We start from the raw sequence: 14,730 nt of genomic DNA on the forward strand, positions 1-14,730 counted from the left end.
TAGGTAATGTCCCCGTGGGTCAGCAGCCAGGGGTTACTACCACACGTATGTGACTTCCCAAAGATCTGCAATCAGCAGGAAGGCATGGCCAACTCTGTCAGTCAGGGTTAGTTCCAAAAAGAACCCACATTATCTGGTTTAATTGTTGGGAGGCTCCGTGAAAGGACAAACAGTCAGCTTCCAGCAGTGTTCAGACCCGTGTCAGAGAGCTGGCTGCTGCAGAGCCCGTGCCTTGGCTCCACCCGCACCCGCAGACGAGATGCCCCTGCAGTGGGACTGGGGGCTGGACGAAGGCTAGCTTCCCACCAGTGCCTTTTTGCCAACGAAGAAAAAAAATCCACAACCCTGCATAGAGCTCTGGGAAACTGCCCAGTTCTTAGTCTTTCAATGCACTAGGGTTGCCCTTGCAACTCGGCCCCCCATGAGAGCTCTCCAGGCTGGCCCTGCCTGTGCTAGGAGCAGTTCTCTGTCTCCGCAGTGGCTCTCCAGCTCACTGACCTTCTCTAGCTCACTGGCCTCTCCATGTGACTGTTGGCTCTACAAGCTTCCTTGCTTTGATCACTACCCATAGCTTGAGGTCAGAGATTCCCTTTTCTAGGGGCAAGGCCTGGAACCCCTACCAAGGGAAGAGGATTCACACCTTCTGGACCATTCTTCACATGGACCCAGCTCTGAGGTGCTAATGACCCTCGGGGCAAAATGGGCAAGAGCAGAAAGTAAACCAGGTGTGAAAAAAGCAATGGCCAGGCTGACCCCGCAGAAGGCCAACCAGTGCCCAGTGTCTCTAAGTGATGGAAAACTTTGGTCCCATCTAAGTTGTTGTCCATTTGTTCGTGGGGCCCAGCAGTAGGTGTCCCCAGGCAGGGGTCGAGTTCAGGTGGCTTCCTGGGATTAGACACAGGGGGTCATCTGCAGCAGGTAATGAACTCTCAGCAAAGGGTACAGCAGCAGGGCCCATCCCCCAGGGAAGGTGCTGGCAATCAGCTTGAGCCCCAGTGCTACTCAGAGGGCTTAGAACAGCAAGAGAAGCTTCAAAGCAGACCCACATTCCAGCACCCGCAGGAAGGGAGGGAGATGAGCAGAATGGATCTGGGGTAGACTGGGATTATGGTATCGTAAACCTTGGCCAGACGGGATCATTATTGCAATCTCTGGGTCAACACACTAGCCTGTTGGCCATTCAGATGGCTAGAGGTGCGTCCTTAACCTGAACGCTGCCAGTTTACGTTCGCTGGGACGGTTAATCCCAGCTCCAGTGCCTGTGCAGCCTTCCCTTTTGATCTAGTCGGCTCCCTCCCTTGCACAAAAACCCGAAGAGCACTAACTCAAGTTTCCATACAAGGGGACTTGTTAGAATGAACTAGGAAGGTGTGCCAGAGCTTGGCTACCTGCTCCTTAGGCCTATTTCCTCTTGTTCCCGGGAGAAACAGCCACATGTCCCAGCTGCCTTTGCAGTTAGGTGTGGCCTTGTGGTTGCGTTCTAGCCAAAAAAAGTGGGAGCAAGCGTGGCGCAGGCCGCTCCCAGGACTACCCACAAAACACCGCCTTTCGCTATCCTCCCTGTCCACCATGCGAACCCTAGTCCCCAAAAGGCCAATCCAAAGAGGCCACTGTGCCACTCAGGTGTGTGGCTTCAGTGACAGATGGAGTTGGGAGGTGTCAGAGGTGGAGAGGAGGCTTTAGGCTCTGGGCTAGCAACCGTAGAGAATCTCTGAGCAGGGATGCCAAAATAAACGGGAGTATAATTGCCATCCTCTACTCGGACTCCATTCAGAGAGAGTAAAGGGACACCAGCCAAGTAAGGCGGTCCCAGGAGCCATATTTAGCAGGAGCTGGGAGCCTCTGACTGTTGGTGGCTCTTACTTTATCTCACACAGCAGGCTGCTCTGTAACAGGTGCCTCCGGGGCCTGGAAGGCCCTGACAAGCATGTCCCTGTCATGGTGAACGCATAGGTTAAAGAAGACTGCAATCCTCATACAATACATTTGCTCCTAATTTTTACCTACCATCAGTTGTACTGAATTATCTGGAGACTTACAATGATCTGTTCAGAATATTATATATGTTTGTATATATTATATATACATTATATATATATATATATATATATATATATATATATATATATATAATTATTTACTAGAGAGACAAAGTGGGCATGAGTCAGGGGAGAGGCAGAGAGAGAGGGACAAGCAGACTCCCCCCTGAGTGGGGAGCCCGACACAGGGCTTGATCCCAGGACCCTGAGATCCTGATCTGAGACGAAGTCAGATGCTTAACGGACCCAGGCGAGCCCAGAATATACTATTTTGCTCTTGAAATAGAGGTACTAGAAGTTCATGATAGAAATTGGGTGTAGTTTTTTCATAGAAACAATATAATAGGATTATGATTCTAGCCAAGGTCTGACACAATATTTACAGAAATGATCAGAAATTGCATAGTAACCTGTGTGTCAATGAGACGAGACCTCCCCTGGCACAGTGGAGAGCTTTCTGAGGTGTCTATAAATCAGTCAAGTGGAACAGTGCAGTAACCAGTCACAGGAGAGTCTAAAAAATGTGAGAGTTCCCTGGGGTTAGGAAGCAGGGAGCCCGTCTGGCTGAAGGCAGCGCCCAGACACTCGGTGTGTCGGCGGGGTGCTGTAGGGTGAACTCTCCAGGTCATCTGTGTTGAACCATGTCAGTCCAAGGTTGACTGGAGGCCACAGCTGTCAGGCTTCCGGGCATGTTTATGCAATATTCTGTCCTCATCACAGGGATTTGGAACACTGGGTCACCCCTGGAATCACAAGAGGCCAAACTCAGAGGCCCAAGGCTATTTTTAAACTCCCCTCGTCCCCACCAGCCTCCCATACAACATTGTCTTCATGAAACCGAAAATCCAAGACCTTTGTAAAGAAAAGAAAGTTCAAATGACACCAATCTGTAGAAAAGAGACATGTGGCTGCTGCTTTCTCTCTGTTGTGAATACCCCTTTTCCAGCAAACTCCATTGGAGCGTCTGTGGGCTTTGTGCTCCCTGCCCTTGTCCCGGGGGTTCTGTCATGTCAAGAGGGGTTAGGTACATCTGGCATTCTTCAGGTAGGAACAGCCCGTGGTCTGCATGCAACCAGGTTCTATCAGAGCGCTGCCTGGTGTCGTAATGGGGCTTTGAGGTGGGCCTCAGGCCACTGCAAAATCTCACAGGAGAAGAAAGTAACACGAGAGTCATTCGGGCCCTTCAGATGGATTTCCTCAGCCCTTCCAGAACACACTGATGAGATGACAACACTGATGTGCTTGGACGCATGTCTAGTAACTGCTGTGAGGAGGCCCAAGCCAGGAGCCGTGGGTAAGTTGCTACCACCTGTTCAAAGGATGAGAATTGCATACGTATAATTTATGAAGCAGTTTTACAAGAGACCCTGATTTCTTTTAGACCCAGTTTCCTGATAATAGGCTTGGCTCATTTAGCAACTGCTCAGCCAAGCAAAGGAAACTTTGCTGCAGGTCCCAGAGGATCTCAAGCCCCGACCAAGGGAGACGGCGCCCACCTCCACGGGGCTGGCGAAGGTTGAGATGGACTGTGTCTTTCTCCCTGCGGTTCCCTGCTCAAGCCTGCAGGATCTTTGGGAACCTGTGCAGAAAGGGCCCTCCTGCTCTGCGGCTGGCAAATCCGAGAGGACAGAGTACAGAGCTCAGGGGACCCGGAATCCCGCCCCCCACTGGCTAGCAGGGAAAGGCACCTGGGAAGCTCACCACTCCTCTCCCCAACTGAACACAGTGATGGACGCTTTTTCCTGTGGTTGTGATGGATTAAGAGCAACGACTGTCAGCGGGTTGGGGGCTGTGAAACAAGCCGCTGAGAAATGCCATGGCTCCTGGGGAGGTTCCTGCGCTGCCGGCCTCCGGAAGGGAAAGGTGCTCACGCGTGTGAACCTAGGGGCAGGCATGTGCTGCCCCTCCTGTACCCCTGGGCTGGCTGTCCTTCGGATTTGCACGCTGGCCTTTTTGATGGCAGCTAGTCCTTGAAATGGGGGAGGGGGTAGAATGCCCAAGAATACCAAGAAAAGAAAAGTTAGGCTTGCAAGTCGGATTCTGGTGATTTTAGGCCCCACGAGAGGCCAGGATCCTTTGACTCTTTAGGCACAAATTACAGCCCCCCTCAGAACAGCCTCAGTATCCTCCCCACCCCCAGACGCTTCTCATCGCCAGCACTGTCCACACTTCGCTTCTTGCTCTGACCCTCTTGCGGGCTGATAGAGGAACCGAGAGACGAGACTAGGGTGGTGCAGGGGAGAGAGGGGCAGGGCCAGCCACGCAGGCGGACCAGGGTGTCAGAAGCCATCCTGCTAATATTGGCACCCCTGCACCCCACCCCCAGGTTAGCACAGTACATTGAACCTTAAACCAGAGGGATTTCAGGGCGTCTCAACCCAAGACAGCTCCAAACCCCAGGAAGGGTCTGTCTACATGCGGCCCTCAGGGCAGAACTTGGTGCAGGCTTGGGGGGAAGCAGCTGTTTGGGGGCAGACACCAAGTGAGTCCCACTGGGGGAGGAGACAGCAGCTTTTGCTTCTGGTGAGGTGTGCCTTCCGCTAAGGCTGACGAGGCCAGGTCCTCAGCAGGGGGATTTTGCAGGAGAGCCCCTCTCCCCCTGGCAGGAGGGAAATCTCATGGCTTTGGAACCTGCCCTGTCCCTCATCACAGTGGCTGAGGCCCCCCCCTCCCTGGCTCAAAGCTGTGGTGACACTCCCCGCCAGCATGGGGGAGCTGGGCATTGTGACCTCAGCTGTTCTGCACACAGAGAGGTGGTCATCTTGCCCTCACCTTGGCCTGTAATCTGCATAGGACAGTGGCCTGGTCACAGGGGCCCATTGTGGGGAGGTTGGGAAGTTAAAGAACACACTGGCCTCCTCCATCATGTCGGCCAAGAAGGCAGAACTGAAGAAAACAAGCCTGGTAAAGGAGAAACATTGCTGGACAATGTGGGGCCTCTCCAAGTTCCCGCTGGACGGAGTGGCAGGGTGGGGGTGGGGGGTACAGAGAGCTCTCTGATGAATCCTCGGCTTTTCTTTCTCTGCTCTGAGCTGCAAGTGGCCTGTCAGCCCGGAAGGAGGGTAGCACTAATTCGTGGCCTGGGGGTGGGAAGGAAAGAGGCCTCTGCTGACTCCCTTTGGGACAAAGAGCGATGGATTAACCCCCCCCCCCCCACCTCCAGCCACCCCCCGCCTCAAAGGGCACGGCCATGGCACAAAGCACCTTGTGAGATGGTGTGATTCACACCCCAGTTTGCAGACGAGGAAAGGGGGGCTCAGAGGGCGTAAATGATCTCCTGGGTGGCGCAGCCAGTAAGGAAGCAGCTGAGGTTAGACCACGAGCCCGTCTCTCTCCAAGGCCCGCGCTCCTGAAATAATACCCGCACGGTTTCCACAAAGTTATGCCCAAGTGCTTTCCTAGCTCAGGCCCCCAGCAGAGAGAGGGCTGCCGGCTGACGGGACAGGTGCGTGCTCAGAAAAAGGACGATAAGCTGACAAGGGCTGGGTTGTCTTGAATCAGGTGCTGGGGGGGTCAGTGGGCCTGAGCTCAGGTGCAGGTGGACAGGCAGGGGTGGGCGGGGGCCTCTCGAAAGGGCTGATGTGATCCCCCCAGTCCTGATGCCTGACAGGTGGACTGCCAACCTCCTCCCTCCACAGAACAAGAACTACAAGGCAGTGTGCCTGGAATTGAAGCCAGAGCCGACCAAAGTAAGAAGCTTTTTTGAGGCCATGCCGGCAGCCAGGCCTGAGACCCGTGGGGAGGTGACTTGGAGTCAGGGGTCATTCGCTGTTCCTGGTGGCCAAGACCTGTCCCAGGTGCTGGGGAATACACGAGAGAGAGACAAGCTCTCTGCTCTCACAGAACTTCACACTAGTGACTAATCTCATAAAGAATAAATAAGGAAAACTCAGCAGTGTCACCCACTAGGCAGGGAATTAAAATAGGGAGGTAAGGCCCTGGGCTCAGCATGTAGGCCGAGGAAGGGCGCTGTGGGCGGAGGAAGGAGTGTGTCCAAAGTCCCTGCAGCAGGAGTGGGCTTGGCTCTTCAGGGGGCCAGGAGGGCAGTGGCGCGACGAGCTCCGAGCCAGAGGAGAAGGTGGTGGGAACTCCCGTGCCAGCGGGGCCGCCAGCTCTCTGCTCCACCCCAGCCCTAAAGGAGGAACGGAAACTTGGGGGGATCTCTCCTGCCTCGTCCACCCCACGCCTGCGATTTCCAATAGTCTGTGTTTCTGCTTTCCACCTACAGACATATGACTACAAAGGAGTAAAACAAGAAGGGCCGTTTACCAAACCAGGAGGGACGCACGAGCTAAGGGTAGGTGTGATGGCCCAGGCAGGGGGTCGACAGGGCACACTGGAGACGCGGGCTCCCCAACCACAGCCGGGCCGGGTCCCCTGCTGGCATCTGTGGCTCTGCCCCAGGGCCCGGGGCTTCACTCCCTGCGCTGCTTTTTGTTTCGTTTTAACTCTTCATTTTGAGTAATTTCAGACTTATGGAAAATTCTCGAAAAGTTGTGTGATGAATTCTAGTCTACCCTTCGCTCAGATTTCCCAAATGCGGACATTTGATCATGGTTCCCTCTCTCCATATATACATACACACACACACACACACTTTCACACACACACATATGTATAATACAGGTTTCCTGAACCATCAGAGAGCATGTTTCTCTCAAATTTCAGTGTGTACTGTCTAAATACAAGAACAATCTCTTACATAACCACAGCACAATGGTTAAAATATCAAAATTGGGACGTGAACGTTGATTCAGTACTTAGTCTATTTTTACCAATTGTTCCACTAAGGTCTTTCCTAACGGAAGAAAAAAACAGCTGTTTCGATGCCGGGATCCAATGCAGGCCCACACGTGGTCTCCAGGTTCCATGTCTCCTCAGCTTCCTTCCATCTGGAATAGCTCTTGCACCTTTGTTTTTTGGGACATTGTCATTTATGAGGATTATAGGTCATTTATTTTGGAGATCAACCCTTCATTTGGGTGGTCTGATGCTCCCCGGTGATTAGACTTGGCTGTGCATTTTGGGGGGTCACATCACAGAAGTGGAGGCATGCCCTTCGGTGCGTCCTATCGGGAGGCACATGGTGTCTCCATGTCCCACTCTCCCATTTTCTTAACAGCATCCTTTCCTTCCCCCGTAGAGGGAGGCATCTCTCTGTTCCTCCTTATTAGCAACACCCCAGGATCTTCCTTCCATCCAGGATGTTTCTACTCCTTCTCTTCCCTGTTTTATTTCCTCAGAATGAACTCAGGGAGGTGAGGGAAGAGCTCAAGGAAAAAATGGATGAGATCAAACAGGTAACAGGGTGAGACTTTTCAGGACACAGAGAAAGAAGGGTAGCACCTGGGAAAATGCAGTGCTGAATTCTGAATAGCGAGGGAATCAGGAATTGCATGGAAAAAGCCTCAACCTCACTCAGCCCGATGTCCAGTGTTTCGGTGCTGGGCAGCTTAGATATCTAGTTCTTATTTGGTTGATGCCTACGCTCACGTTTTGAAAGTCAAGAACTCTCTACGGTGTCACTTTGAAGGTTGAGGAGGTAGAACCTTAGTGACAGAGTGAGAGGGACTGACTGGAATGTGGGGGCAGTCACGGACCAATTCCATTCTCCTTACCCCCCTCCCTTGAGCATGCTACAGAGAAGGAACTCTCTTGTTGCTTCTCGGACGGAACCACCTATGGCAAACTCATGAAGAGAGGGAGTGCTTAGGCAAGGAGGAGAACTGGAAACTGTGGTCTGAACGCCACCCGGAAGCCTTGCAGTAGCTAGATCGAAGCCCCACCAAGGCTGGGGGGGAGGGGGCTTCATGCTACCTGCACCCTCGTCCCTTCATAGACTCCTCGGGAAGATAGGGGCTTTAGTAGGCCACGACACACCCATTCCTTGAGCTTTATCCAGCTCATTCCAGAGGAGCAGCTGCTGCCCTGCTTTTTAAAATGCCAGAGACGACTCCACGTTCAGTAAAATGTGCTGGGCCTTTCTTCTTCACTAGATCAAGGGCGTAATGGACAAGGATTTTGATAAACTCCAGGAATTCGTGGAGATTATGAAGGTAAGCATTTACTGAGCACTTTCCACGGCCGGTACCATACTAGAAGTTATGAATGGAGATACCAGACCCTGCCCTGCAGCCACTTACAGTCTAGTAGGAAGACCCAAACTCTATGGAGAGAAAGAAAAAGCAAGCACCAAGCTACATGATAATTGGAGTTAATTAGGAGTCTGGAGAAATAGGGCATGAATGTTGGGGTAACCAGACTAATCCTCACAAAGCAAGTGCATCTTAAGGTGAACTTTGAAGGCTACATTGGAAGCTTAATGCAAATCTAACCAAAAACCCAATACGATTAGGTTTGAACTCAACAATTACTAAGAGGACCATCTAGACTCTAGAGTCATGGCCCTCAAACCTTGATGTGTTTTGGAATTTCCTGGCACATAAATAAAGAAAATAGAGCTCAGGTCCTATTTGGAGGGGGCTTGGACCCTTGGATTTTTTTCACATTCCCCAGATGAAAATTTGAGAACCACTGATGTAGAAGCATAAATAGGCAAGAGCAGATATCTTAACATTTTTAAATCAGTGTAAGTAAACCTGTAACAGCCTCTCCAGCAGGCATGCCTGGGAGAATTTAAAAAATCAGTATGCCCAGGGCCTGGCCCAGAGGAACTGAATAAAAGTCTCCAGGGTGGGCCACAGTGGCTTGAAAGTCTCAAAGTGATTCCGATGCTTTCCCCTGGGTAACAGCCAGATCCTAAACGCTTTGGCAGTAGTTACTAACCTTGCCTGCACATTGCAATCCCCTGTAGTGTGACTTTGACCTTCGACCCAGACTGCACCCCATAACAATGAAATCAGAACCTCTTGAGATGAGCTCCAGGCATCAGTGATGTTTAAAGATCACCGGGTGATTCCATTGCACGCTCAAGGTTTGGGAACCACAGTTCCATTAAATTTAGAAGATAATACAGATGATTTTTTAAACGTTAATGAGAAGGAAAGGATTATGTATTCATATTAAGGATTATGCTTGATTATATGAAGAAAGAAAAGGATTATGCATTCATATTAAGAATACTGCTGGATTAGATGAAGAAAAACTTAATTCAGTTAACACTGTAAAACCTGAAATAGTCCATAGAGTGAATTTAAATAATAAAAATCAATAAGAATAAATTATAAATAAATATTTAACTAGACAGTCTAAATACAACAGAAGAAATCACAAAGGAAATATTGATATATTTAACAATATAATAAATTTAAAAATCATAACAGGAAAGTACCATATATAGAATTAAAAAGCAAACAACAATTTGGGGGAAATAATTTTCCACAAATACAATAAACATCGATAAACATGTTATTATAAATAACATATAAAGCTCACACAAATCAATAAGAACCAAATAGGGTATGAGCAAACAATCCACGAAAGAGAATACAACTAAAAAACAATAAATATATTTAAAAGGTTTACCTCATGCATAATCAATTAAATGCCAAATGAAAACAATTCTTAGGTCATTGTCACATTCAAATAAGTGAACTTTTTTTTTAAGATTTTATTTATTTATTTATTTATTTATTTATTTATTTATTTATTTTAGAGAGAGGGTGCGGGAGTGCAACAGTGGGGGGAGGGCACGGAGAAAGATGGAGAGATTCCCAAGCAGACTCCCTGCTGGGCATGGAGCCTGACATAGGGCTCAGCCCACGACCCTGAGATCATGACTGGAGCTGAAATCAAGAGTCAGACACTTAACTGACTGAGCCACCCAGGCGACCAAATAAGCGAAATTTTAATTTGTGACAATTATAGAACAAGGCAGAAATGCTCTTATACTGCTGATCAGAGTGTAGGTTTGTACAAAATTGGAAAGAAATCAGACTATGGGCACCAAAAAATGTCAAACCCCTTGACTTATTAATTCCACTTCTCACAATTTAACCTATGAGAATAATCAGAAATACTAGCATGGGTATATGTAAAAAGATGTTCATCACAGGATCATTTATAATAGCAAAAATTTGGAAGCCACAGTTTTGAACAGTAGAAGAATAGCCAAATAAATTAGGGTATATCCATAGAATGAAATGTAGGAACTACTGGAAGCAGTGTTTAGAAGGAGTGCTTACAGGCGCACCTGGCTGGCTCAGTGGGCAGAGCACATGACTCTCGATCCCAGAGTTACGAGTTTGAGCCTCATGTTGGGCATTGAGCCTACTTTAAAAAAAAATAAGAAGAGCAAATGCCGTGGTTGAGTTAGATGTTAACATTAAGGGGAAACTGAGTCAAAAGCATATGGGAACTCTTTGTACTATCTTTGCAACTCTCAGTAGATCCCAAATTATTGAAAATAAAAAGCTTATTTTGAAAAAAAGAATGCAGGGGCGCCTGGGTGGCACAGTGGTTAAGCGTCTGCCTTCGGCTCAGGGCGTGATCCCGGCGTTATGGGATCGAGCCCCACATCAGGCTCTTCCACTATGAGCCTGCTTCTTCCTCTCCCACTCCCCCTGCTTGTGTTCCCTCTCTTGCTGGCTGTCTCTATCTCTATCGAATAAATAAATAAAATCTTTAAAAAATAAAATAAAATAAAAAAAAGAATGCTTATAATGAGAAGTAAAAAAGCAAGATACAAGTAATCTATACAGGCTGTTCTCAGTTAAGTGGGGAAAAAAATAGCTAAATAAATATTTAGAAAAAAGACTAGAAAGAAATATACCAAAAGGGTTAATAGCACTTACTGCTAGGTGATGAGATTGATTTGTTCTTTTATATTCCTCTATATTGTCCAAATTTGCAACAGAGGACATGTATTATTTCTGTATTAAAATGCAAACACAGTGTTTTGTTAGTGGGCAGGACTGGGGATTGAAAGGCACAAAGGAGGCTATTCTGGGCACAGGAACAGCTTGCCGCACAGCGTGGAAGCAGGATAAACGTGAAGTGTATCCTGGGCAGTGGGGACATCAGTTATACAAGTGGGATCATCTGGGGAAACTGTGGGACCTAAAATAGAAGGGGCACAAAGGCAGTAGATAATGAAGGCTTTTGAAAGACAGGCAGACAGGTTGGGACTTGGTGTGTAAGCATTAAGAGGCCTCTGGAGATACTTAATCAAAGAACATGCTAGAAGCAGGACTTCAGAAAGGCTGAGCAGGCAGCTGTTTGCAAGGTGTCCTGGGGCAGGGGGGAAGGTGGGAGAGCAGGGGTGGGGACTCTGCAGCAAGATACCAGGCAGGAAGCCACACCCCCGCTCAAGCTGAGGGACTCTGGACCAGGTGTGGGAACAGAAGGAACAGTACATCTGAAACATGCATCAAAGGAAAAATACTATTCTTGGTGATTGATGCAACGTAGAGAATAAAGGAGAAGCAAGCGTCCATGACCCCAAAGGCCATCCAGATGGGTAGAAGAAAGTGGAGACCATGACAAGAACAGCGGGCGAATAGTTGATTTAGGAAACAAGGAGATCACTTTGGGACATGAGTTTGAAGTAAAAGTGAGACTTCTAAGAATGGGCGACATTTTGACTCTGATATTTTGAACCCAGGGGGTATTTCCACTTCAAGGATATTTTAGCTGTATTTACGAGTACAGATATTTTATTCAAAATGTATACCACTTACAAATGCTTTTCAAGAAAGTATTTTTGAAATCCTCTCCACCCAGACAGTATGATTCCTTGATCAGTTTTCTACCATAGATCAGCAAACTCTCATCAAAGCTTTCATTTTTTATTAAAATTATTTTTGAAGATATATATATATATTATTTTATAATGGTCAAGCCAACCCTGTGTTTGTCCATAACAGATACTATATGTGATGACATCTGCCATCCTAGACAGTCTTTTGTGACCGCTGTTCCCGTGCCAATTTTTTCAGATCAAATTCTATAGATCTAAACTCGCCAAGAGGATTTTACTACTCTTTCAGTTCTTAGAAAATAGTAAACGTGAGGTGCCGTTTGAGCTACCGTTTCTTTCATGTTGACCATTTCTGCCAGAAATCGGGTTAAAGAAGAAACACAGGGGCGCCTGGGTGGCACAGCGGTTAAGCGTCTGCCTTCGGCTCAGGGCGTGATCCCGGCGTTCTGGGATCGAGCCCCACGTCAGGCTCTCCCGCTATGAGCCTGCTTCTTCCTCTCCCACTCCCCCTGCTTGTGTTCCCTCTCTCACTGGCTGTCTCTATCTCTGTCGAATAAATAAATAAAATCTTTAAAAAAAAAATAAAGAAGAAACACATGTATGCGCAGGATCTGGGTGCAGGGGTCAAAACATTGGAGTCAAAGGTGTCTTTGGGGGGTGGGTCACGAGACTTATTTTCCCAGCTCCATCATTTTATAGGCATGGAGCCGAAGCAGGTGATGGTCTCATCCAAGTATGGGATCAGGTACAAAGACTCCCTGTCCTCTGACTCCTCTGGAGACTTTGGAGGAGCCCAAGATGACCCGCCATTGGCTTTGGCCTCACTGGGGAGTGGGGGAGGGGCAGGGAAGAGGAGGCATGTCCCCCCAAGGCCAGTGAGGATCCTTGAGGAAGGCGGGTGCGGAGGTCCTCTCTGAGCAGTTGGCAGAGGCGAGAGAAAAGGATTTCCAAAGCCCTTCAAGGTGATCATTCTAGCTTTGAATTTTCTCTTGAAGGAAATGCAGAAGGATATGGATGAGAAGATGGATGTTTTAATAAATATACAGAAGAACAGCAAGCCGTAAGTGTGACCTGCACCCGTCTCTCCTCGTCCCTAAAGAATCTCCTCCCTTCACTTTGCTAAGCGTCCTCGGGGCCTGAGGACGCTCAGACTCTTCACGGTCCTGTCTTGGTTTCTGTTACCCCAAGTGGCTTGGGGTCAAGGTCTTCCCTGGCCACCCACGCTATGGTTACCTCCTTGTCATGTTGGAAATTGTCTCCCCAACTCTGCCCCTCCCTGACTCCCCAGTGCCCTTAGAAGAGGGCCAAAGGAACAGCAGGAACTCAGGCTGGTAGGAAAAACAGACACAGACCCTCAGCTCCGGCTCAAGAAGGTGGATGGAGCCGACGGAACACCTCTTTCCCTTCACAAGAAGATGATGGCACTACAGAAAACAAAAAAGGACCCTCTGGATTCCCTCCATCAATGCGGGCCGTGCTGCGTAAGTGAGGCCCTACCTCCCCCGTAGTCTGGTGCTACCCCCGGCTCCTGCTGCTCCCTGACCCCCCTCCCCACCTGGTCCTCTGGCTTCCTTACCTCTGGCTGTGAAGGGACGGTTCCACTCCTCTGCCGGCCCAGCGTGCCTCCCTAGCCCGGAGCCCTCGCTGGAATCCTGCCCTCTAGGCCCCGGGGAGACCCCAGAGCCATGACCAAGCAAGCCCCGATGCTGGATATGCCTGCTCCCAAGTACCACCGCATTGTTCTGTCCTTTCCTGTAGCAAGACCCGATGAGGTGCCCAGCAGGCTGGCCATCTTGGACCAGGGGAAAATGATCTTTCTTGTGCCGTTTCTGTCCTCTGCAGGAAAAATGTTTGTTGTGTGCCCTAAAGAACAGCTACAATCAGGGGTAGGTGGACCCCCGTAAGAAGCCTTGTCTCAGCCGGGTGCCCCATCGTCCCAAAGGCAGTGGGCTCAGACTGCGTTTGCGTCACATCCCTCCCGTGGTCGTGCAGACCCTGCCCCCCCCATCCACCCAGTCGTAGAGGACATGGCACCAGGCAGGAGGGCTTGGGGATCCCCGCCGGGAGGCTGCGGCCCAGAGGCTCCCTTGGAGAGGGTGGGGGTGTCGTCGCTGGCCGCTGAGCTGACCTTGCCTCCCTCCTGCCTCTGTCTCTGCCTCTAGCAGCAGAAAACTTCCATATCAGGCCTGGCCACCCTTTTCATCCTTGGCTTCTGGAGCTGCTTTCTGATTTATCTGTACTTCCAGCCCTATGTGGTGGAGGACATGCACCCAACCTAGCGCAGCCGCCGACGCCACCAGCAGCTCCGGCTCTCCCTCCCCACGCTCCTCGAGCTGCACGGCCAAGGCTTGTGGCCCTCGGACCTACCACCCTGCCCCAGGCCTGCCCCCACCCGGAGATTAAAATCTTCGTTTAAAGCCAAAGCAGGTATCGCTGTTTTGAATATCAGGCCCAAACGTCAGTGTGCAAGAGAGGCACTTTTTTTTTTTGTTCTAGATCCCCGCAGTTTGGACTTCAAGTCCTCTTCTGCTTCCGGCCGAATCAGTGGGAAATTCTGTCTTGGCCATTCTCAGGGTCAACCCCCTTCCTCTCCGACCCCCCTCCACTCTGCCTTGTTCTGCAAATGTCTCCCAGGTCAAAAAAGGGGGGGGGGCAAGGACAACAGCTGCTATTCTGTGTAGTAGCAGCAAAGAACCCCGTTGCCCTAGGCACCTGCTCCCTCTGTGTTCTTAGCCCCTGCACTGTGTGCAGGGTGCCGAGACCCGAGAGTCTTGGGTGACCGGGGGACCCCGGGCCCAGGGTCTAGCTGCACTTCTTCCCTTGATGTCTTGTCTTGGGGCAGAACTCAGGGCCCTGTTGTTCATAGGAACTCAGATCCCCGTTGTTCATAGGAACCCCCTCCTGGTGGTTTCCTGTCCCCCGAACGAAAAGAGGCATATTCCCACAAAGGCCTTAGGCCTTTACAAGAGTGGGGATGAGCCAGGGACCTCCAACTGCTCCACTCTGTGTCCTGTTCCAAATCCCCTAACTTGG

General features: G+C 49.8%; 1 protein-coding gene across 1 annotated transcript; it reads left to right on the plus strand.

The window, feature by feature from the left end:
• Nucleotides 1-4,904: 4,904 nt before the first annotated feature.
• TEX35 (testis expressed 35) lies at nucleotides 4,905-13,587 on the plus strand. Its single transcript, XM_048225363.1, has 8 exons — nucleotides 4,905-4,966; nucleotides 5,677-5,728; nucleotides 6,268-6,336; nucleotides 7,283-7,339; nucleotides 8,036-8,095; nucleotides 12,693-12,757; nucleotides 12,986-13,178; nucleotides 13,540-13,587. The coding sequence occupies exons 1-8, from the start codon at nucleotides 4,905-4,907 to the stop codon at nucleotides 13,585-13,587; spliced, it is 606 nt and encodes a 201-aa protein (XP_048081320.1).
• The last annotated feature ends 1,143 nt before the right edge of the window (nucleotides 13,588-14,730 follow it).

This window comes from Ursus arctos, unplaced genomic scaffold (genome assembly GCF_023065955.2).
Source record: "Ursus arctos isolate Adak ecotype North America unplaced genomic scaffold, UrsArc2.0 scaffold_2, whole genome shotgun sequence".
NCBI lineage: Eukaryota > Metazoa > Chordata > Mammalia > Carnivora > Ursidae > Ursus > Ursus arctos.

Coding starts and splice junctions, on each gene's coding strand:
- TEX35 (XM_048225363.1), top strand. CDS start 4,905: ATGTCGGCCAAGAAGGCAGAACTGAAGAAAACAAGCCTGGTAAAGGAG. Junction 8,096..12,692: donor AATTCGTGGAGATTATGAAG/GTAAGCATTTAC, acceptor TTTCTCTTGAAG/GAAATGCAGAAGGATATGGA. Junction 13,179..13,539: donor ATCAATGCGGGCCGTGCTGC/GTAAGTGAGGCC, acceptor TGTCCTCTGCAG/GAAAAATGTTTGTTGTGTGC.